Below are 25051 nucleotides of genomic sequence, written 5' to 3'. Positions count from 1 at the left end.
CCAGCGATGCCTTCCTAGCTGGTTTATTTTGATATAAGGGGTTTTTAACCTCCCACAAATTTCTCATATCCCTGTATCTGTCAATGAACTGGCCCATGAAATCAGGGTCTTTGAATTGTTTCATATTTTCTGAAAGTCAAAACACAAGACCAAAACACTAATATCAGGCTAAACTCTCCTAATCTTATCCCAATATAGGCCTCAATCTAGAATCAGTATAGGACACTGATGTCCCAAGTTAAAATGTTACCTTTGTTATAACATTTGGTGCTTCCGGTCCTCATTCCTCCTCACACAGATCGTACGTACGACACATGCGTGTTAGCTTTATATACATTGCGCATGAGTGAAACTCCGCCCGCGTCGCCCACCCCTGACATTCTTTCTAGAATATTCCCCGCCCCTTCTTTTTTGGCGCAGTGGGAGAACACATGGCGGAGACACTGCAGGTGCGTGATGATAGCAGTAACGAGGAGGAAAGCCCAGAGCCAGAAACGTCTCCTCTCCCAGGTGTGGCATACAGGGTCTCCACTTTGGTGATCAGCTTTTCTGTGCTCTAGCCTGAACATAGGTGCGGGGTGGGGATAGATCTGGGACCCTTGTGGAATTTGCCTCGCAGAACCCCAGATTCTTCGCACACCTCATGCGAATGACTGCCGCCTCCGTCTCTTCACTGATGGAACTGGAGCTTGAGGGGCTTTTTCTTCCCTATGGCCCCCTATCCCACTCCCCTTTCCAGGAACCCAAATCGGTGCTCAAATAGGGGTGACCCCACATCAATGGCCCCTGCCTCCTTGGTCTCTTCACTAACCGAACTGGAGTACTTCCACTTCTGGATCCATTGACGCCCCTCTGCCTCTTTAAGAGCTGAACTGTTAGCTGCTGTGGCTGTTACTGAAGTACCCTGTTGCCTGCAACTCGCCCCTCCTGGCCTGCAGACTTTGTACTTCGGACATATGGTTCTCCCTGTTCTGAGAGATGGTAGTGCGGGTATGCACCACTGGTCCCAGCCCCAGTGGTTTTCTTGGCATTCCCTGTCCTCTCCCAAAGGGAACAGCCACTATGAATGAATGAATGAATGAATGAGTGACTTGTACAGCGCTACCTATGCGAACTGAATCGCCTCAGGGCGCTTTTTAAGCTACCAGCATGTCTTTGGAGTATAGGTGTCAGTGTTCCGGGTCACATACAGTCTCCTGGATTTACAATCACTTCGCTCCAGTTGCAGCAACATGTCACTGCAGTGCTCGCATTGGCTCTACGCTCGCAGCCTCACGGATACATTTAGGCACTTTTTCCATACCAGCCCAAGATGTTCTGTGTCTCCTTTGCTGCACAGTGCCAGTCCTCCCTTGGGCATCAATCAGTACCCGCCATCTTGCTACTCCTCACATGTGTCTCCTCTGCAGCTACACACGTGGCGGAAGTGACATCGTAGCTCACTTCCCCTTCTCTGATTGGCAGCCCGCGAGCGGCAACTATGCCCAGGGCCACAGACTTATTGACTCTCTGGCGGTGGCTTCTCCTGATAGGCAGATCTCTTTGGCGCACTCTCTCCATGCAGTACAGTAACCCCTTCACTGCTGCTATCATGCTGCCCAGCTTCCATGAATGGTACTGTAATGCAGACTGTGTTCCCTGCCACGGATACACACTCATCTGCCGACATTTGAGCCCTGGCTGCATTCTCTGCTTTACATGCCAGCCTGGTTCTCTCACTGCTGCTGGAAACTGTCCCGCTGTTGGTAGCTGCATAGCAGACATGTCCTCTCCCAGCACATGTACAGACACAACCCCTGACGTGCCGATCCCTGCGTCCTGGGTCACTGCTTTCTTGCACACAACTTGAAAGCACACTTGCACTGATTACTGTTGAGCAGAAATCACTTTCCTTCACAGTGCAACACATCCTTCTTTCACTGACACTCCAGCACCTTGCTAAATGTTGACTCCATAGGTCTCTCCCTGGTTACCTGCTGCTGGTTGCCAATAGTTCCCACTTAGCTGCAGAGGGTTCCTACTTAGGTGCAGAGGGTTTTCCACTTTGGTTTGCTGAGGGCTCCCGCTACGGGGGTTCTCGCTTGGTTGCTGAGGATCACCCACTAAGTTGCTATGGGTTCCACTTGGTTGGTGAGGATCACTCACTAGGTTGCTATGGGTTCCCGCTTGGTTGCTGAGAGCTCCTGTTTGTTTGCTAGAAGCTCCCACTAGTCTTACCCTTACTCCCGCTTGCTCCTTATTCAAAGACCAGTCCAGGGTATTTATTTCGAACTTGGATGGGAGAAGGGATGAGTGGGATACTCCAACTTGAACTATTCACCGCCTGATCCATACAGCCACATGTATGAAAGGATTAAGTCTTCTTGCTCTCCCTAGCAGCAGACTTGATGCACTAAATTATCTTCAGGATACTCTCTAGCATCCCTTTACTGACACCCGTCCACTCTTCTAACTGAAGGGGGTGGCCCTCACTCAATAGGCCCCAAAGACACAGATCTGTACTCACAGTAGGCAGAATCAGATCCTTCCAGTCAGCTCTGCAGGACCTCTGGGTTCAGCTCCTCTCTCTCTAGGCCCCCGAGTCGACCACCCAGGGCTGCACAGCCTCCTCCATGGAGGAGAGGGCAGCCACCCCTCTCCCTCCTGGACACTGTTCCCTGGCTCAACTAACTCTGAGCACATGTACTCTGGCCTTATATACAGTATCCCAAAATGCAATGCAGCAATTTCCTTCTGCCAATTGCCAGGGCTGTAACAAAGTCTGTGCACTTACTTGCCAGGTCCACTCTCACTGTCTAATTTGCCACCCTATTGGACCAGTGGGGGACAGTCAGAACAAGCTGAGCTGCACCTAAGTAAAATGAGCAGACCTAACCAGTAGATCCTGCTCCCTGGTAGACGGAGAGCACTCTTTTACCTGACCATCTTCCTGGTAAGCAAAAAGTTAAAAAACTATACTCTTTTCTAGCACCTAACTAGGAGGGTGCTACATAAAGTAGTGAGTGTATAGCTTGTATAACAGTGTAAATTTGCTGTCCCCTAAAAATAACTCTGCACACCGCCATTAATGTCTAAACCGCTGGCAACAAAAGCGAGTACACCCCTAAGTGAAAATGTTTAAATTGGGCCCAATGTGTCAATATTTTGTGCGGTCAGTGGCCACCATTGTTTTCTAGCAATGCCTTAACCCCCTTTGGCATGGAGTTCACCAGAGATTCACAGGTTATCACTGGAGTCCTCTTCCACTCCTCCATGATGACATCACGGAGCTGGTGGATGTTAGTGACCTTGCGCTCCTCCACCTTCCATTTGAGGATGCCCCACAGATGCTCAATAGGGTTTAGGTCTGGAGACATGCTTGGCCCATCCATCACCTTTACCCTCAGCTTCTTCTTAGCTAGGCAGTGGTCATCTTGGAGGTCTGTTTGGGGTCATTACCATGTTGGAATACTGCCTGTGGCCCAGTATCCAAAGGGAGGGGATCATGCTCTGCTTCGGTATGTCACAGTACATGTTGGCATTCTTCGTTCCCTTAATGAACTGTAGCTCCCTATTGCCAGAAGCACTCATGCAGCCCCAGACCATGACACTCCCACCACCATGCTTGACTGTAGGAAAGACACACTTGTCATTGTACTCCTCACCTGGTTACCGCCTCACATGCTTGACACCATCTAAACCAAAAAAGTTTATCTTGGTCCCATCAGACCACAGGACATGGTTCCAGTAATCAATGTCCTTAGTCTGCTTGTCTTCAGCAAACTGTTTGCAGGATTCCTTGTGCATCATCTTTAGAAGAGGCTTCCTTCTGGGACAATAGCCATGAAGACCAATTTGATGCAGTGTGCGGCATATGGTCTGAGCACTGACAGGCTGACTTCCAACCCCTTCAACCTCTGCAGCAATGCTGGCAGCACTCATACATCTATTTCCCAAAGACAACCTCTGGATGTGACGCTGAGCATGTGCACTCAACTTTTTTGGTCGTCCATGGCGAGGCCTGTTCTGAGTGGAACCTGTCCTCTTAAATCTCTGTGTGGTCTTGACCACCATGCTGCAGCTCAGGTTCAGGGTCTTGGCAATCTTCTTATAGCCTAGGCTAGTGATGGCGAACCTTGGAACTACATTTCTCATGATGCTCAACTACACTGCAGAGTGCATGAGTATCATGGGAAATGTAGTTCTAAAACATCTGGGGTGCCAAGGTTCGCCATCACTGGCCTAGGCCATCTTTATGTAGAGCAAAAATTTTTCAGATCCTCAGAGTATTCTTTGCCACGAGGTGCCATGTTGAACTTCCAGTGACCAGTATGAGAGAGTGAGAGCGATAACACTAAATTTAACGCACCTGCTCCCCATTCACTCCTGAGACCTTGTAACACTAACAAGTCACATGACACTGGGGAGGGAAATTGGCTATTTGGGCCCAATTTGGACATTATCACTTAGAGGTGTACTCAATTTTGTTGCCAACAGTTTAGACATTAATGGCTGTGTGTTGAGTTATTTTGAGGAGACAGAAAATGTACACTGTTATACAAGCTATACACTCACTACTTTACATTGTAGCAAAGTGTCATTTCTTCAGTGTTGTAACATGAAAAGATATAATAAATTATAGGGGTGTATTCACTTTTGTGAGATGTATATTACAATACCAAATGAAATTCAATAGATTAATATTCTCTTCCATATTTAGGTATCGTCACCACAAATGGTGAACGCTGGCAGCAAGTTAGACGGTTTGCTTTGACCACACTGAGGGGTTTTGGAATGGGGAAGCGATCAATGGAGGAGCGAGTGCAGGAAGAATCCCTACACCTAATAAAGGCTATAGAGGCAACTAGAGGTAAGATCAGGCAGAAGAAAGTCATTAATAAGTCATGATGAAACAAGCAGGCCTCGATGGCCTGCCATTCTTGATGTGTAAGGTGTTGAGCTGGATATTAAGGAGGAAATCTTTCAATGACTGTCTGTTCATTTGGAATATCTTTGAGTTTGCTTGAGCTTTGCAGAAATTGGTAGTTTCTGGCTTTTCAGAGATATCTAAGGAGCTCCAGAAATATAGTCAAAAGAGCTGTCTTAATGATCAATTTGTTTCTTTATGATCAGGAATCGAAAAAATCCAACATGTCTTGAGAGTTTTTCAGATATGTATGTTTAGGGCTCTGCAGCAAAGTCCTAACTATGCTACCAATAATAGAACTAGAGTTTTTATTACCCCCAAAACCGGTTTCCTCCAAAACCATTGAATCATGAAATTTATTTGACTATTGATGAATAAAATGGATTTATTGGTTTTAACATTAGCGGCAGCAGTAGAGGGAACTCCATCCTCTTCCACATCACTCATTTGTTCCTCATCACTGTCACTCCACCTCCTGGTACAAGACAAAGTATCCAAAAAACAGTTCAGATAATCCATCAGACGGAATGTCTGAATTTGTTGCAGTAGAGCACTCTTCGGCCGGGATATAATTACGCTTGGCGCTTGCCTTAACTGGCTCAACTGCGTTATTCCCCTTAATGGCCACAGGCATCACCTCCCCTACAGGCACACTGCTTTCACTCCTGGCAGGCTTACCCGACTCTGGTACTCTTTTCCCCGGTGGCTCAAACATTAAGGCGAGCAGTCGAAGAGCGATCGGTGCGCTGGGTCCTGGGGTAGTCGTTGAGGCAGGGGTAGCAACTTCCTTCACGACTTTGATGATGGCAGGTGGGCTCCCAGCCTGGATAGCGACACTCTTGTCCCAATCGACCTGTAGTGTCCGCGGAGGTTGAGTTGGGGAGACAACAGAATCAAGCCTCGACCCCTACAACCCTGGCAAACAGATGACACTAAAGTTCTCAAAAAATGTAGACGCGCTCTTGAGCGTCTGTGGCACAAGACTAAGTCTCTCAAAGACTTCAACCAATACAAATCTGCCCTCCTAAAAAAAAATTTTTCTTTCCTCCACACTGCCAAGCAAACCCTTTTTTACTCTTATTAACACCTTCTCATCCAGTCCCCGTAAACTCTTCTCTACCTTTAACTCTCTACTTCATCCTCCACCTCCTCCACCCACTAACTCACTCACTGCCCAGGAGATCGCTAATCACTTCAAAAACAAGATTGATACAATCCGTGATGAAATCTCCACTCTACAGGTATCTCCACCAGTTAAGACCCCATGTCAACAGGTACAACTGACACTCCCCTTATTCAAATCTGCTACTACAGACGAAGTTGCTAAACTCTTTTCTAACGCCCACCTAACCACCTGTCCCCTGGACCCTATTCCCTCTCAAATGCTACGGTCGCCCTCTGACTTCATCGTACACTATCTAACCCACATCTTCAATCTCTCCCTCACCTCTGGCATTTTCCCCAATGCTCTAAAACATGCACTGGTCACCCCCATACTTAAAAAGCCGTCCTTGGACACTACCAATCTTAACAACCTACGCCCTATCTCCTTGCTCCCCCTTTCCTCTTCTTGAACGCCTGGTTTACAACCAACTGAGTGACCACCTCATTAAGAACAACCTTCATGATCCCCTTCAATCTGGATTTCGCCCTCAACACTCCACAGAAACTGCTCTTTTAAAACTCACAAATGACCTACTAACTGCAAAAAACAATGGACACTATTCTGTACTCCTACTTCTGGACCTTTCAGCTGCCTTTGACATGGTTGACCACCCACTCCTCCTCAAAAAACTTTACTCCCTCGTTCTACGTGACTGTGCTCTTCGGTGGCTCTCATCCTACCTATCCCAACGCACCTTCAGTGTCACTTACAATTCTACTTCCTCCACTTCTCTTCCCTTCTCCGTCGGGGTCCCCCAAGGTAATGTTCTTGGACCTCTTTTATTTTCAATCTACACCTCTTCCCTGGGTCAACTGATAGCCTCTCACGGCTTTCAATATCATTTCTACGCTGATGACACACAAATTTATCTCTCCACCCCTCAACTCACTCCATCAGTCTCCTCACGCATCACTAACTTACTAACCGACATATCTGTATGGATGACACACCACTTCCTCAAACTCAACTTGTCCAAAACCGAGCTTATAATATTTCCTCCCTCACGTGCCTCTTCCCCTGACTTGTGTGTCAAGAGCAATGGCACAACCATCCACCCATCCCCACATGTCGGGGTGCTAGATGTTATCCTGGATTCTGAACTCTCCTTTTGGCCCCACATCCAATCACTTTCCAAAGCTTGCCACCTCAACCTCCACAACATCCCTAAACTACGTCCCTTTCTAACCAATGAAACCACAAAGCTCCTGATTCACTCCCTGGTTATCTCTCGCCTTGACTACTGCAACTCCCTCCTCATTGGCTTACCTTTGAATAGATTATCCCCCCTTCAGTCCATCATGAATGCTGCTGCCAGACTCATCCACCTTACAAACCGCTCAGTGTCTGCTATCCCTCTCTGCCAATCCCTCCATTGGCTGCCACTCTCCCAACAAATTTTATTGAAAATACTAACAATAGGTTACAAAGCCATCCACAACTCTGCCCCCAGCTACATCACTAACCTAGTCTCAAAATACCAACCTAATCACCCTCTCCGTTCCTCCCAAGACCTCCTGCTCTCTAGTTCCCTCTTCACCTCCTCCCTTATCTGCCTCTAGGACTTCTCGCCCATCCTCTGGAATTCTCTACCCCAATCTGTCAGACTGTCTCCAAATTTATCCACTTTTAGGTGATCCCTGAAAACTTTCCTCTTCAGAGAAGCCTATCCTGCCTCCATCTAACAACCGCACTATTTTCTCCATTAGCTCATCCCCCACAGCTATTACCCTTTTGTGTAACTTGACCCTCCCTCCTAGATTGTAAGCTCTAACGAGCAGGGCTCTCTGATTCCTCCTGTATTGAATTGTATTGTAATTGTACTGTCTGCCCTAATGTTGTAAAGTGCTGCGTAAACTATTGGCGCTATATAAATCCTGTATAATTATAATAATAATAATAACTTCAAACAGGTGCTCTCCGCAACGTCCACAGACGATCCAAGGCATCCCATGCCTGGCCAGACTGGAACGTTTCTCACAGATAAGTCCCAAGGCCTCATAGCCTCCAACCATATACAGGGCAAACTTACCCTTCAGTGTATACCGCACTCCGGTGTCAGTCAGGACAGGTTTTGCATCGCTCAGACCGAAATAAACACCCGGAGCATACTTTTTCCAATCCGCCATCTCGCTGACTGCGCCATCTTTCTCTCCAACCCACAACCAGTTACACGTGGCAACACTTCCTCATCCTCCTCCTCTGCAGAGTGGGAGCTCCTCCCCTGCCAATGGATTGGTGCAGATACTGTCTGGAAATGTTCACGCGGTGCTCCAAAACTTTAATGGAGTCCATTATGGAGTCTGTTTTAACCCTTACATGGCTGGCAAGAAGTGTCAAAAGACCAGGCTGATCCTCTCTATTGAGCAATGAGACTTGTTGGTTCTTCACCACTAAACATGTGCAGAATGAAAACATTTGTTTTGTTTTGGTTCGTTATTTACATAAATTTGTTTAGTTAAATTTGTTTCATTTGTTTAATTTGTTTTCGGGATTCGTTTCGGTTATTCGTTCTCAAATCGATTAGAAAACTTTTCAAATCAATTTTGAATAGTTTTGAATTTGAAAAGTTTTCGAATTTGAAAAGTTTTCGAGTTTGAAAAGTTTTCGAATTTGAAACGTTTTCAAACTTGAATCGTTTTCCAATATCCAAAAAGAATAAAATAGAACAGAAAATAAAGGAATAGAATAGAATTTTTTTTTCTGTTCGATTCCTTCATTTTCTATTCTATTTTATTCTCTTTGGAAATTGGAAAACTATTCGAAAAGTTTTCGAATTTTGAAACATTTCAAATTCGAAACGTTTTTGAGTTTGAATGTGAAAACTATTTGAATTCGAAAAGTGTTCGAAAACTATTTGAAAACTATTCAAATTAGAATTTCGTCTGAAATAGAATTTCGCTATTTTGGATTTGTTTAAATTCAGTACTATTCTAATTTGGAAATTTGAATGACGAAAATTTGCCTGAATTTTAATTCGGAACAAAACGAACCGCACGTGTCTATTCCCCACGTTGTTAGTATGCACAATAACACAGTCTATGAGAAGTACAGATTTTACTTGCCACCTTCCCATGGAGCCAGACGAAGCCAGTTGCTATGGGCGACTGCTGCGAGGATAATGCCTTTGCCCCATGTTGGGCGCCAAATGTGGCAAGATCCCAGGCCTCCTTTAGTTTAATGAGAACCTCCAGAGCCAAGAGTTAATGACATCCTTCTGTGTAGAGTGGGTTGTAAGGCATAGTGGGTGTAATGCAAGGTAGATTCATGGGCACCAGACACTTCTTCACTTCTTGAATGCATAGAGATTTTATTTCTCTTTAGCAGAACTGTAGGAGAGAGGGTTTAGGGCCAGAGGTAGTTGCAATGTTAATTGGCAGATTCAGAGGCTTCAACTGGTAGACTGCCATGCAGGGAAAGGCATCCAACAAGACACTACATCTGCATGAGTAGGAATGCTGTCTTTTATGGCAACAGTCTTAGAACAGTTCCTAACACAAGTTGTAACTAATTACTTTAATTTCTCTACAGTCACTTGTTGCAGGTTCTTAACCCACTGAGCTCCCAGTCTCTCTCTCTAGACTTGCTGATTCACTGCCACTGAATCCTGTGAGCTCTTCCAATCCTAACTTTAGTTTCCTCCTCAAGCGTCACCCCCACTTCTCTGCTGGGTCCCTAGCTTGGCACTCCAAATACTTCTCAAGCTTCACCCCACTGGCCTGCTCGGTCCCTGGCTTGGCGCACAAGACTGCTTTGCAAGCTTGGCTTGATACCCACTAAGGTTTCCCAATTCTTCACCGTCCCTGGTTGGTGAGAATACTGCTCTGGTACTTGCTTCAGCTACTCACTGTGGTCCCTGGTAATAAGGTGGTTGGTCCCTTAGTGGCCACAGCTTCCCCTCTATCTCCAACCACGACAGGTTCTCTGGCCGGCAGAACCTTCACTTCTGGTTGGACTGCAAGCCGCAGTCCCAACCCTACACTGCTCTCTTGCTTCTGGATAGGCCCTTAGACAGCCTAGCAGCCAGATGTGCCCAGGAGATGCCCAAACTCTGGCCTAGCAGCCTGGGCAGTACAACACACGCCCACCCAGACAGCTGTCCAGGTGGCACAGAACACTGATCACCTGGCTCCATCCAAATATATAGGTTCTCCCAGCAGAGCAAGGGATTTAAGAAAACCCCTGCCCATTGGCTGAGATACCCTATATACCCCTAATCTGTCCTTGCTTTGCCCTTGTCTTATCTAATGTCACCAGGTACCTGGCCACCTAGCAGCAGAAGAGAGAAGTGCAACAATTCCAGACTTAGGGTGAATTCAATTGATCCCTAACAATGAGCCAAGGTAACTACACCTGGCAGGTAAATTTAGGAGCAACCCTGCCTAAACATCAGGGTGCTACACTGACATCACACAGTGTGAGGAACAACGTCAGTTCCTCTCACTGTGTGCAAGGAGCCAGATGCTGCCGGTTGTTTCCCTACCGGGCTCCCCGATCACTCAGGAGAGCCCAGCGTGTTGGCAGTGCAGCCTTTCCGCTATCTGTGAAAGTAATCCGAGTGGCTCTTTAGCCTCTCTGATTATTTTTACTGTCTTCAGAATCGCTGATACTTGTATGTCGCTAGACAGGAAGCTGTTAATGTGTTCTAGGGGTGTAAATTATGCATCTAATATCCTGACTGTCACTTTTTTTGGAGGCCCTGTATGGAGGTGATCAGGACACTGCTATGATGTAAGAAGGAAATCAGGAATCTGGTATGGGGTATGGCATTGATCGGGATAGTGGTATGGTGTATGGCAGTGATCAGGATGCTAGTATGGGCATACCTTCCAACTTTTTGAGATGGGAATGAGGGACATCTATTAGAAAATGTAAGTAGGCATAGGACACGCACCCTGCCATGCCCCCTTAAAGGAGAATTAAACCAAAAAAATTAGGTAAACTCACGAGTGCTTTTTTTTACCACTATTATTCCTTTATATTGGCTTTTGATCAGTATGCTGGTATGGCATATTGTGGTGAGTAGGACACTAGTATGAGGTATGGTGCAACTCTTTTTAGTAATGCTAAGGGTTAGGCCTAAAAAAGTCTTAATTTCAGAAACCATGATATGTTTCCATGCGTATTGTCTGGCAAGGTTTGTATTTGCTGTGATAAGTAGCTCGGCATATAAATTGCTTTGGTCCACAATCGATCTATACAGATATTCCGTAAAAAACAGCTCCAAAAACCAAGGGGAGTTAAATTTGCTGGTTCCACCTGAATTCTGGAGTGGCCAGTGAATAAGGGAAGTACGGACGCTGCAGAATCTGTGGGCTGCCAATAAAGATTTGCAAGCCGATCAGGAAAGGCACTGTGGGCTCTACGGGCTAGCGTTCAAATTCTTGGTGGCTTTGGGACACTACTTGTGCTAGCCACTGCACTAGCTTGAGCTGCACTTATGGGACTTGCCCTGTCACCATGTGTTACTGCAATGCTGGTGTGTCTAAGACCAGGATGTACTAGGCCACTGGTGCTTGCCAATTCACCAAAAGGTAGAGCGGCACTAGTACTGGCACTCTGCTGCATACAGAAATCATCATGCTATTGTAACACCTCAGCAACCTGGGCACGGAGTCGGGTACACCTTACCTTAGCAGGGACCTCTACTCCATCATCAGAGCTATCTGTCAGGGTGCCGCAGGTTCATTTATTGAGCCTGATACTGACAGTGAGGACACCTCATCGCGCTCATCTGTCATGATCAGTATCCTATATACCTAGTGCAACTCACAGGTAAAAAAGCACCTGGCTGTCAGGGACTGGTTGAACTGTTACAAATAAAATGTACCTGTTAGTGCTAGCAGAGATCAGGCCTGATCTTGCTAACACTGTGGTTTTGTGTGTATCAGAAGTGACAGTGATCTACTGACACTGCACTTGTTGGGGAGGCAAAGGGGCTAAATGCAGGTGCTAGCAAGTGGCATGGCTGATCCTGCTAACGCTGCATTTTTGGGGACACTATACTATTGGGGGCACTAGTCTATAGTGTATAGTTCTACACTGATCGAAGATATTGATCCGTTCAGACACTATACCAGTAATGGAGGTTTATAGTGTGTGTGTGTTACTGGTTATCAAAGGGTTAAATATGATAATGAATATGTGGGGGGCAATCTGATGCTATCTGGGATTGATGCTGATTAATGTTAACGCTATCTGGTATCTAACACTAATGACACTTATACAGTGATCAGTAAAAAAATCTGTTCACTATACCTAATGATGCTGTGACAGGAGAGTGAGAGGGGGGGGGCAATCAGGGGGTTAAATGTGCCTATCTAGGGGTGCCTATCTAGGGGTTTTTTTGTGTGCTGCTTTTACTCACTGTGTGTTGTCTCTTCTCATGCTGGGAGATCAGTAGATTTGACCCTTTTATTGGACAGCATGGTTTAAGCTGGTATCCCCTTTAACCACTTCCCATCCCACCCATAGTCATATAAAGTCCGCAGATGGAATCTCCCATCCTGGGCAGGCGTCATATGACGTCCTCGGCCTCCCGGCGGTATAGGGGCTGGCGCGCTCGCGTGCCGCGTCACCAAGGGGGTAACACATTTAACCCCTCGGTCGCCCCCTAGTGTTAACTTCTTCCCTGCCAGTGACATTTATACAGTAATCAGTGCATATTTATAGCACTGATCACTGTATAAATGTCAATGGTCCCAAAATATTGTCAAAAGTGTCCGATCTGTCTGCCGCAATGTCACAGTCATGATAAAAATCGCAGATCTCCGCCATTACTAGTAGAAAAAAAATAAATAGATAATAAAAATGCCATAAATCAATAACCGATTTTGTAGGTGCTATAACTTTTGCGCAAACCAATCAATATACGCTTATTGCGATTTTTTTTTACCAAAAATATGTAGAAGAATACATATAGGCCATATAGGAATATGTGTGTCATTCTCCCCGCACCATGATGCACCCCACCTACACACACACAAAAAAAGTGCACTAGGGTGTATCTTTGGTCCTAAAGCGTATAGACCCTTCTGTGGCCCTCAGGCCACAAGGCTACTGACAGGGATAAGGTCCACCTAACCAAAAGACCCAGAAGACCCCGCTCCTTATGGTCAACCAAAGCTAATGCCTTAAAGTAAATGTAAACCCAATTCATTACATTTGAGCTGAGCACATATATCTGTAGTGTTTTGTTATCTCTCTTTAAAGCACTGTGTCCCGTAGCTGTGTCCTGCTCCATTCTTCTGTTATCAGCCTGATAGCTTTTGACTAGTTCTCCAAGACGGAAGCCTGAAGTGTGTGTATAAACAGATTAGCTGACTGCTAAACTATTCACAGGCAACCTCTGCATGTGTGGGGAGGGGGTGTGTGCCTTTACTCCAATCAGCTCTCTCACAGTGTCTAGCAATAATCCACTCCTGCAAATGACTGAGGAAGTGAAAAATCTAACAGGATGTGCACTTTCTAAATAGTATATAAATAGGAAGACAGAAGATATACATGTAAAACCCCTGTGATCCCCGTGTATCATCTGGGGCTGTTCACCTCACTGGGTATATGTGAGGGTTTACATTCACTTTTAGGCTTGGCAACAAAAATTGCCCTGGTCCTGGTCAAAAGGCATAGCCCATGAGATGATGTGCTAAAAAAAACCTAAAGTGATACTACTAGTGATCACCACTCCTAGGGGAACTCAACACCACAGACTCTCTGCCTTCCCAATCCCTGGTCAGACAAGGCAGCATCATTCAATATAGTGCTCATTGGAATACTCCACACTAGGGAAGTACTACCAATCCACACCTTACATGGTGTAATCTCAAATAAGATTCCTTCCCATAAAGGAGATCCCTTAGGACCCCATCATGCCAGCAGGGATACTATAAAGTCAGTCATCCCAGCTACAACACTTGATCTTCGCCAGGAGGCAAATAAGCTCCCAAAATATATGGACCTTCCCTGACCCCCCACCCAAGATATAAGGTTTCTGGCAGGGACAAGGGCACCCTAGACCATCTAGACAAAAAGCTTGGCAGAAACCTCTCCTCATGGCTAGCTGTATTAAGGGCTCTCCCAAACCAAAAGGAGACACCACACCACTTCCCCTAGACTTTAGGTTAGGTCTGGTAGGGCCACAGCCTACCATCCGTAATGTAGTGGAAAATTCACATATAAAAATAGTGAAGTGACCCATGGATAGAAAAACAAATGGTGGCAGTGTATAATATAATGGCTAGGCCTTGCAGCCGGGTAAAAAAAATTGCTCCAGTCTCAGCCAAAAGACCTAGGTCATGAGACATAGTGCAGAAAAAAAAAATAGAGTGGAGTCATGACCTAATGCAGTTTCACACATTTGGGTCCCAAACCCATAGTGTTACTCTAGCGTAACATAGTTGCCACTCTCAGGGGATGTTTGCCAGCACATGCTCTTGTATTTCCAGCCCTCAGCCCAACCAGGAAACACCACTCAAATAAGAAAGTGACCCTGAGCTCTCCACACACTAGGGAAGTAATACCGACCCCCACCTTATCCAGTGGACTGCTAATTTGGATTCTGATGAAGGTCCCTAAGGACACCCATCATACCACCAGAGATACTATAGTTGATAAGGTTGAATAAGGACACCAGTCCATCCAGCTCAACCTCTGTCAGCCATTCCTGCCAAAGGACCAGAATGACAGTGGAGTACCCCTACTGGACATCGATAAAAACAGATACTATACTTGATCTTAGCCAAAAGTTTGAGAAGCGATAAGGTCCCATATTGTATTAATGCTTATTCCTTACCTCCCTAGGTAAAGCATTCAATCCGCACACAGTTCTCGGGCGTGCAGTAAACAATGTGATTAACTTGGTGGTATTTGGGCGGCGATGGGACTATGAGGACGAGAACTTCTTGAAATTTCTCTGCATCACCAACAATCTGTTAAATTTTCTCCGAAGGCCTCTAGGAGTGGTCAGTGCTTTTTTTTTCCTTATTTAAAGCTTTACTGGGTTCAAAGAAAATTATACAGCTACGTCTTCAGCTACAGAGGCCAGCAAGGACTTGTTTTAAAGCTCTTTTACTGATTGTGAAAATATGTAAATACCTTGCTGTCCTCAGTTAGGGCATTTGAGAGTAAGCTAGAGAACTTTTGTATACTGTACTGTATAAAATGTAAATTTGCTCTTCTCGCTCCCCAGGCATATGCTACATTTGACAATCTAATGAAGTATCTTCCGGGTCCCCATCAGAAGGTGTTTGCAGACTGTGAGCATGTGAAATATTTCATCAGTGAGGAAATTAACTCCCACAGGAGATCCCTGGATCCAGAGTCCCCCCGAGACTTCATAGATTGCTTCCTTATTCAGGCGAACAAGGTAATGGGCTGTATACATAAGGCCGTACCATTGAATATCAGTAAATATTCTAATGCTGAGGGCTTATTTAAGCTTGTACTTTGAGGTAATGTGCAGTACAATGCACATGATCTGCAGCAAACTGTAGGGATCTCTGGTTAAATTACATTGTTATAAATTTAAAGTAAAAGGGGATAAGGGGGTGGAGACGTGACGGCAGTTGCTGCTACTGTCTCTTCAGGTGTGCGCCCCCAAAATTGAAAGTTGGGACTATTACAGTACAGGATAATAATATACAGTTACAGACATCTAAAAAAATGTATAAATTTTAATAATTGAAAATACAGGATTACAAACAAAATATCTACATACAGTCATAAAATCAAAGAAATATATCACACTGAATACAGCGAGTGGAGCCCGCAAATTTGTTTACGGGGGATGTATGTAAAGCTTTTATCTCGACCGGTTTCGCGGTTGGAACCGCTTCTTCAGGAGGAACACATCTTTAAGGTAATTTAGGGTAACTTTAATATATACATATATATATTAGACAAATGCAGCAAACATAATTAATCACAAAGGTAATTACAAATCACAGTACATAAAAGATAAAATTGAGGACAAGCTCACCCGCTCAAGCGGAATCAGTGGGACAGCAGGACCCAACACAATTCCCCCGCGGCTGACACGGGGGATTGTGAACAGACTCTAGTTTGGTAAAAAATGGATAAAGATAATATAATTGTTGGGGTAATGACAACGTGATGTAAGGTGCAAGGGAGTGCACTTCCAATGAAGGAAAAGTGAACCCGGGATGGTGACATTGGGAAAGGGAGGAGGGAACCAGGTTGGAAGGAAGAGGGAAGGGTGATAGAAACAGGGATAGGTGGGAATAGGGAAGGAAAGGGGAGGGGGAGGGGGAAGGGAAGGAAGGGGGGGAGGAGAGGAGGGGAGGAGGAGGATACTCGCTGTATTCAGCGTGGTATATTTCTTTGATTTTATGACTGTATGTAGATATTTTGTTTGTAATCCTGTATTTTCAATTATTAAAATGTATACATTTTTTTAGATGTCTGTAACTGTATATTATTATCCTGTACCGTAATAGTCCCAACTTTCAATTTTGGGGGCGCACACGTGAAGAGACAGTAGCAGCAACTGCCGTCACGTCTCCACCCCCTTATCCCCTTTTACTATACAATTCCGGGATGATGGTACTTACACCAGCTTTTCACTAATTTATAATTGAGGCCTTACTATCTTTTCTGTTATAAATTTAAAAGTGAAAATAACTTAAAGTGAAACTCCAGCCAACATGTTTCTAATTCAGGACAGGGGACAGGTAGGAATAGTTAAAACCTCATTCGGGCTGCCTGGCCCGTCTGGCATCACTTTCTGTATGGCCATAAAAAAGATGCCAGATTATCTAGCTCTTCAAACTCTTTTCAAGAAGATTATGGAAAGCAGTCCAACTTTTATGACCTCTGCAGAAAACAAACTCAAACAAAACAAACAATTTTAAAACTATTTCTACTCACTTTCTGAATTCAGTTATTACAAGTCGTAGATGTCAAACAAGCCGTGCCTACAATTTGACCTATGACTAATTCTTAACTTAAATGGATTGCATAAAAAACAAGAATAGAAAAGCTAGCTATAAAAATGTTAGGAGACTGCAATTTATGTGGGTGTGATTCTTTACTAGTTGGATCTGTCATGTTCTTGGTTTTTCCTTTCCAACAGTGACCAAGTTTCAATGATTTTCCTGCCCTGAAAAAATTACTTCCAACTACAATTCTTTGTTTCTGCTTTGACAGTTTGTGGGTCTTCTCATGTCGACCCTTGCCTCACCTGCTATTTTTCAGATCTCAGCCTTGGTCCCATTTAGGCCTCACTTGAGTTCTGTTTATTCTGTGCTTGACCCTCTAGCAATTTTCTAAACATTATAGCCTGACCTCAAGACTTTTTTTGGATTTCTCAATTGTCAAGTATCTCACCCAATACCTACTACTTGTGACCATTGTGCTGAAGTTCCATAATACTCTGCAAATGTACCAGGGGAAACCTAGAATACACACATAAAGCATTCTATAGAAGTGACTGCTAGAGATAAAGTAGTGATGCGGTGATCCATCAATGCTATTGTCCCTCTTAATGCCTCCAACCCATGCCACTCCCATCCATTCACAAACTTAATTCAATCATAACCTTTTAAATCCAAAGGCCTGATTTACTTAACTGAGTCCACTGTCACGTGGCCCTCCTCAGCTTCTCTTTTGGGAACAAAGACTGATAGTGAAGACTAGTTTTATCACTGCCCCTTGGTATGATGTAATGCCACCACTGCAATTGTCAAGAATCTTTAAAGGCCCTAATAATAGGTCGCCAGTGTCAAGTATCCACATCACCAGACAGTAATGTGGGCACCTGAAGAAAGACCTTCCCAGTCTAGTCAAGAAGAAAGAGACATGATCATGGACTAAGGTAATAATTTTGTCTTTTCTTGTTTTTTTTTTTATTACTGGGGCAATTAGATTGTCATGTATAGAAGTTAGTAGGGTGGGTACCTGGCCAGATAACTGCTTTAAGATAATTTTATGACACAGCCCAGGTGAGGTTCTAACACCATTTTATCTCTTCATAGTTCTAATCCCCCCCCCCAATCAAAAGGGAAGCGCACTACCAAACCATTCTTTTGTAGATCTGGCTGTATGTTTAGGGTTGTTGTCCTGCAGGTAGGTGAACCTCCGCCCCAGTCTCTAGTCTTTTGCAGACTCTAAGGCTATGTACACACGATAGGATTTTCCGACAACAAAACCGTAGTTTTTTGCCGATGGATGTTGGCTCAAACTTGTCTTGCATACACACAGTCACACAAATGTTGTCGAAAATTCCGAATGTCAAGAAAGCGGTGACGTACAACATGTACGATCAGCCGAGAAAAATGAAGGTCAATAGCCAGTGCGGCTCTTCTGCTTGATTCCGAGTATGCATGGACTTTTGTGCGTCGGAATTGTTTACACATGCTCAGAATTTCCAACAACAAGTCTTGTCGGAAAATTTGAGAACCTGCTCTCAAACATTTGTTGGCGGAAATTCCGACAACAAATGTTCTATGGAGCATACACAGGGTTGGACTTTCCGACAACAAGCGGAGGGAACTGCGCATTCATTTAAGGCTCGCCAGTTCCTTAGTGTCTTGCAGGACAATTTTATGGGTCAGATGGTAGACGCACCAACTAGAAATAAAACATTACTAGATCTACTGATTACCAACAATACAGACCTGATAACAGATGTGGAAATACGGGGCAATTTAGGTAACAGCGATCACAGGTCAATTAATTTCAGTATAAATCACACAAATAGGAAACATGAAGGGAACACAAAGACACTGAATTTCAAAAGAGCCAACTTCCCTAAACTACAAACCTTGCTAAAAGGCATAAATTGGGATAAAATATTAGGAACAAAGAATACGGAGGAGAGATGGGTTTGCTTTAAGAGCATATTAAATAAGGGCATTAGCCAATGTATCCCATTGGGTAATAAATTTAAAAGAGCGAACAAACATCCTGGATGGCTTAACTCCAATGTAAAAATGCATATAAAAGCAAAGGAGAAGGCCTTCAAAAAATACAGGGTTGAGGGATCATGCACAGCATTCAGAATTTATAAAGAATGCAATAAGAAATGTAAGGGTGCAATTAGGATGGCTAAGATAGAACATGAAAGACACATAGCGGAGGAGAGCAAAAAAAATCCCAAGAAATTCTAAGTATGTAAACAGTAAAAAAGGGAGGACAGACCATATTGGCCCCATAAAGAATGAGGAAGGACATCTGGTTACAAAGGATGGGGAGATGGCAAAGGTATTGAATTTATTCTTCTCCTCAGTCTTCACGAGTGAATCGGGGGGCTTCAGTAACCAAAACTGTTTATCCTCATGACACAACACAGGAAGCACCTACATGGTTAACAGAGGATGGAATTAAAATTAGACTTGAGAAACTTAACATTAATAAATCACCGGGACCAGATGGCTTGCATCCGAGGGTACTTAGGGAACTCAGTCAGGTGATTGCCAGACCGTTGTTCCTAATTTTTACAGACAGTCTATTGACTGGAATGGTACCAGCTGATTGGAGAAAAGCCAATGTAGCACCAATATTTAAAAAGGGCCCAAAAAACATCCCTGAGAATTACAGACCAGTTAGCCTAACATCAATAGTATGTAAACTCTTGGAGGGGATGATAAGGGACTATATACAAGATTTTAGTAATAAGAATGATATCATTAGCAGTAATCAGCATGGATTCATGAAGAATTGTTCTTGCCAAACCAATCTATTAACCTTCTATGAGGAGGTGAGTTGCCATCTAGATAAAGGAAGGCCCGTAGACGTGGTGTATCTGGATTTTGCAAAAGCATTTGACACAGTTCCCCATAAACGTTTACTGTACAAAATAAGGTGCGTTGGCATGGACCATAGGGTGAGTACATGGATTGAAAACTGGCTACAAGGGCGTGTTCAGAGGGTGGTGATAAATGGGGAGTACTCAGAATGGTCAGGGGTGGGTAGTGGGGTTCCCCAGGGTTCTGTGCTGGGACCAATCCTATTTAATTTGTTCATAAACGACCTGGAGGATGGGATAAACAGTTCAATCTCTGTATTTGCAGACGATACTAAGCTAAGCAGGGCAATAACTTCTCCGCAGGATGTGGAAATCTTGCAAAAAGACCTGAACAAATTAATGGGGTGGGCGACTACATGGCAAATGAGGTTCAATGTAGAAAAATGTAAAATAATGCATTTGGGTGGCAAAAATATGAATGCAATCTATACACTGGGGGGAGAACCTCTGGGGGAATCTAGGATGGAAAAGGACTTGGGGGTCCTAGTGGATGATAGGCTCAGCAATGGCATGCAATGCCAAGCTGCTGCTAATAAAGCAAACAGAATATTGGCATGCATTAAAAGGGGGATCAACTGCAGAGATAAAACGATAATTCTCCCGCTCTACAAGACTCTGGTCCGCCCGCACCTGGAGTATGCTGTCCAGTTCTGGGCACCAGTCCTCAGGAGGGACGTACTGGAAATGGAGCGAGTACAAAGAAGGGCAACAAAGCTAATAAAGGGTCTGGAGGATCTTAGTTATGAGGAAAGGTTGCGAGCACTGAACTTATTCTCTCTGGAGAAGAGACGCTTGAGAGGGGATATGATTTCAATTTACAAATACTGTACTGGTAACCCCACAATAGGGATAAAACTTTTTCGCAGAAGAGAGTTTAATAAGACTCGTGGCCACTCATTACAATTAGAAGAAAAGAGGTTTAACCTTAAACTACGTAGAGGGTTCTTTACTGTAAGAGCGGCAAGGATGTGGAATTCCCTTCCACAGGCGGTGGTCTCAGCAGGGAGCATTGATAGCTTCAAGAAACTATTAGATAATCACCTGAATGACCGCAATATACAGGGATATGTAATGTAATACTGACACATAATCACACACATAGGTTGGACTTGATGGACTTGTGTCTTTTTTCAACCTCACCTACTATGTAACTATGTACTATAAGCTCAAATCCAACATTTGTTGTTGGAAAATCATATCGTGTGTACGGCCCATAACAGGTTTTCTTCTAAGATTGCCTGGTATTTGGCTCCATCCACCTTCCCATCAACTTTGACCAGCTTCCCTGTCCCTGCTGAAGAAAAGCATTCCAACAACATGATGCTGCCACCACCATGTTTCACGGTGGGGATGGTGTGTTCAAGTTGATGTGCAGTGTTAGTTTTCTGCCACACACAGCGTTTTGCTTTTAGGCCAAAAAGTTTCATTTTGATCTCATCTGACCAGAGCACCTTCTTCCATATGTTTGCTGTGTCCCCCACATGGTTTCTCGCAAACTGAAAATGGGACTTCTTATGGCTTTCTTTCAACAATTTCTTTCTTTTTGCCACTCTTCCATAAAGGGCAGATTTGTGGAGTGCATGACTAATAGTTGTCCTGTGGACAGATTCTCCCACCTGATCTGTTGATCACTGCAGCTCCTCCAGAGTTACCATGGGCCTCTTTGCTGCTTTTCCGATTAATACTCTCCTTGCTCGTCCTGTCAGTTTAGGTGGACGGACATGTCATGGTAGGTTTGCAGTTGTGCCATGCTCTTTCCATTTTCAGATAATGGATTGAACTGTGCTCCTTGAGATGTTTAAAGCTTGGGATATTTTTTTTATAACCTAACCCTGCTTTAAACTTGTCCACAACTTTTATCCCTGACCTGTCTGGTGTGTTCCTTGGCCTTCATGATGCTGTTTGTTCACTAAGGTTCTCTAACAAACCTCTGATGTTTTCATAGAACAGCTGTTATTATACTGAGATTAAATTACACACAGGTGGACTCTATTTACTAATTAGGTGACTTCTGAAGGCAATTGGTTCCACTAGATTTTAGTTAGGGGTATCAGAGTAAAGGGGGCTGAATACAAATGCTCTCCACACTTTTCAGATATTTATTTGTAAAAAAAAGTAAACCATTTATCATTTTCCTTCCCCTTCACAATTATGTGCCACTTTGTGTTGGTCTATCACATAAAATCTCAATAAAATGCATTTGCGCTTTTGGTTGTAACATGACACAATGTGGAAAATGTCAAGGGGTATGAATACTTTTTCAAGGCACTGTATATGGTTTTAAGAATAAGCTTCTAGAGGATACACCTTTTATTATATGTTTGTAACTATAACTTTATTGTGGTGTCTATGAAATCCATATGGTTTTCAATTGTTTTCTTTTGCTTATTCTATGAAGGATGTTTTGGTTTCCAATTAAATAAATAAAACAAATTTATTATAAAAATTTTGTGGCAGGGAGTCTTTGAGGCGCTGCACACCACTGCTGGAAAAAATGTCCGTGAACGAGCCTCACACAGACTAAAACTCAGAATGCTTCTAAATTGCAGGAAAAAAATATGAAGAACAGCGAATTCTGCCAAGGGAATCTTCTGATTTCTGTTTTTGAACTTTTTATGGCTGGAACTGAGACCACATCCAGCACCCTACAGTTCAGCTTGCTGGTGATGATAAAACACCAGAAGATTCAAGGTAAGGTGATCAGCAGAGGAACAATAACAGGGTTTCAGACCATTGGTAAATTGAAGAAGATAAGCAAGTGCCAACCCATCTGTCTCCCTCTACCCAATCCTCAAGGAAAGGTCCACTTTTTTCTGTAACAAATGCCAACTTATAATGTTAAGAGGCAGTATAATGGTTTTGGGACAGCTTTATATTAGCAGTTTCTTGTTTAACTCTTATGGGTAATTAACCACATCCCACCCTTCCTATAGCAAAATGACGACCAGGTGGTGGCTCTTCTGTTCTGACTGGACGTCATATGACATCCAGCAGAACAAGCCACTCATGCGGGCCCCCCAGGGGCATGCAATGCAGTGATCGATAGTGCGGTGTGACACTCTGACACACCGCATCTTCGATCACAGTAAAGAGCCTATGATGTAGGCTCTTTACCGCATGATCAGCTGTGTCCAATCACGGCTGATCACAGAGTTACCAGGAAGTGCCAGTTATCGGCATTCCTCTATTCACTGTTGATAGATGATCAGGGCCCCTACATCCCTGCAATAAACCATTGCACCCAGGGCAGCTGCCCCTCCTGCCCACCCCTTGTCCCAGCGCTGTCTCCTAGCACAAATCCTTTACCCTTCATATTTCCCTTCCTAGCAAAAATCCTCTCCCCCCACTCCAAACCCCCCTCGCAGCACAAATTCTCCCCCCCCCCAATCCCCCCTCCTAGCTCAAATCCTCCCCCTCAAATTTCCCCTTCTAGCACAAATACCCCCAATTATCCCTTCTAGAACAAATCCCCCCCCCCAAAAAAAAACATTTCCCTTCCTAGCACAAATTCCCTCCCCCCTCTACCATATCACCACTTCTAGCACAAACCTCCAAAATCCCCCCTCCTAACACAAATCCTCTTCCCCCCTCCCCCTTCCCAACACTAATCCCCCCAAATCACCACTTCTAGCATACACCCCGGATTTCCCCTCCTAGAACAATTCTTATTCCCTGCCACCCTCAAAATTCCCCCTCCCAACACAAATTCCCTCCTCCCAATCTCCTTGTAGTGCCCCCCACCTCACATGATACCACAGTGCCCAGGGCAGCCGTCCCTCCTGCCCACCCCTTCTACTGGCCCTGGGCCTGATCAATGCAGACCAGGAACATCCTACAAGAGCTCTGACCCTGTCATCTAGCCATTACAATTCAGACCTTGTCAAAGTCACTTAAATCCTTATGCTTGCCCATCTTTTCTGCTTTCAACACATCAACTTCAGGGACAATATGTTCACTTGCTGCCTAATATACCACACCCACTTTCAGATGGCACTGTAATGAGATAGTCAGTATTTTTCACTTTAACTCTCAGTGGTTATAATGTTATGGCTCATCAGTGTATGTTTAATAGAGTAACTGTCAGATACAGTGACATTATTAATAATCATAACAATAAAACAGTGTACCAAAATAAAATACTTTTTATGTCCCTGAAAGTATATATCATTTAACTTTGCAGCTTTGTCATAAACTAAACTAAATTTGGCTTGGGCACCTAGGCATCAATGACCTCTAGTCACAAAGGGTTTCAGTGTCCTTCAAACTTGAAGCACCTGAAGATGGACAACAGTGACATTTAAACAGTAAATGTAACTTTACAGTGACCACATAAGCAGATAGGCAAATAGCATTTTTTTCCCTGCAGATAATCCTGCCATTCAGGAATCACAATTGCTAGGATTCCTAAACAACGTGACAAGCTATTCTCCTAAATCCTTTATCCCTATTTACTAATAGTTATTCTACAGGGAAATTGTGAATGTTTAAAGCTGCACATTTTAATTAAAATACTGTTGCATTTTGGCATATTGTATTCTTTTCTCAGAGAGGATACAGGAGGAAATAGACTCAGTCATTGGGCCAGGCAGACTCCCCAGCATCACTGACCGCTTAGAAATGCCGTACACCAATGCTGTCGTTCATGAAATAATGAGATACTTAGACCTCGTCCCAATGGCACTTGCACATAAGGTAACAGAGGACACCAACTTCAGAGGCTTCACCCTCCCCAAGGTGAGATCCGTTTTATTTTGCTGATCCTGCCAATCGCACGCAGAACGCTGACTCACTGTGACCAAAACCAAACCAGTAATCAAAGATGGCTTCAGCTCTGATATCCTCCCAGGAGAGGTCCCTCAGACACGTTTCTCCCCTAGTGGGCGTAATCAATGACGTGTTGTTCATTGGGGGCGAAACACATCTGAGGGACCTCTCCTACAGGTGGAGAGCAGAGTTTAAGCCATCTCACATTACTGGTTTAGTTTTGGTCACAGTGAGTCTGCATCCTTTGAGCGACCGGTTAACATTTTCAAGGCAGCGCGCTGACATCTTTGCTGCCATAGTGCTATGTGCTGGGTGTTTATTGTGCCCCTGTACCTTTAAAGAGGGGTGGGCTCCTTCCAGGTCCACCTGCCCTCTGCCTATCCATAAAATGCATGTGCTCTCATTGTAGAGACTCACTGAAGTTAGAGTTAGGGACTATAGAAAACAGGGTGCCTTC

General features: G+C 44.2%; 1 protein-coding gene across 1 annotated transcript in view; it reads left to right on the top strand.

Annotated features, from left to right (window-relative positions):
* LOC141139106 (cytochrome P450 2G1-like) overlaps positions 1 to 25051 on the top strand; it is a 129350-nt gene that overhangs the window by 25042 nt on the left and 79257 nt on the right. Inside the window, exons 3-7 of the mRNA XM_073624925.1 lie at positions 4700 to 4849; positions 14868 to 15028; positions 15256 to 15432; positions 22380 to 22521; positions 24377 to 24564. Coding sequence (XP_073481026.1) covers positions 4700 to 4849; positions 14868 to 15028; positions 15256 to 15432; positions 22380 to 22521; positions 24377 to 24564 — 818 coding nt within the window. The remainder of the gene's footprint in view (positions 1 to 4699; positions 4850 to 14867; positions 15029 to 15255; positions 15433 to 22379; positions 22522 to 24376; positions 24565 to 25051) is intronic.

This window comes from Aquarana catesbeiana, linkage group LG04 (assembly GCF_042186555.1).
Source record: "Aquarana catesbeiana isolate 2022-GZ linkage group LG04, ASM4218655v1, whole genome shotgun sequence".
NCBI lineage: Eukaryota > Metazoa > Chordata > Amphibia > Anura > Ranidae > Aquarana > Aquarana catesbeiana.
The sequence above is the reverse complement of the archived record's forward strand: the minus strand, read 5'-3'. Positions and strand labels throughout refer to the sequence as shown.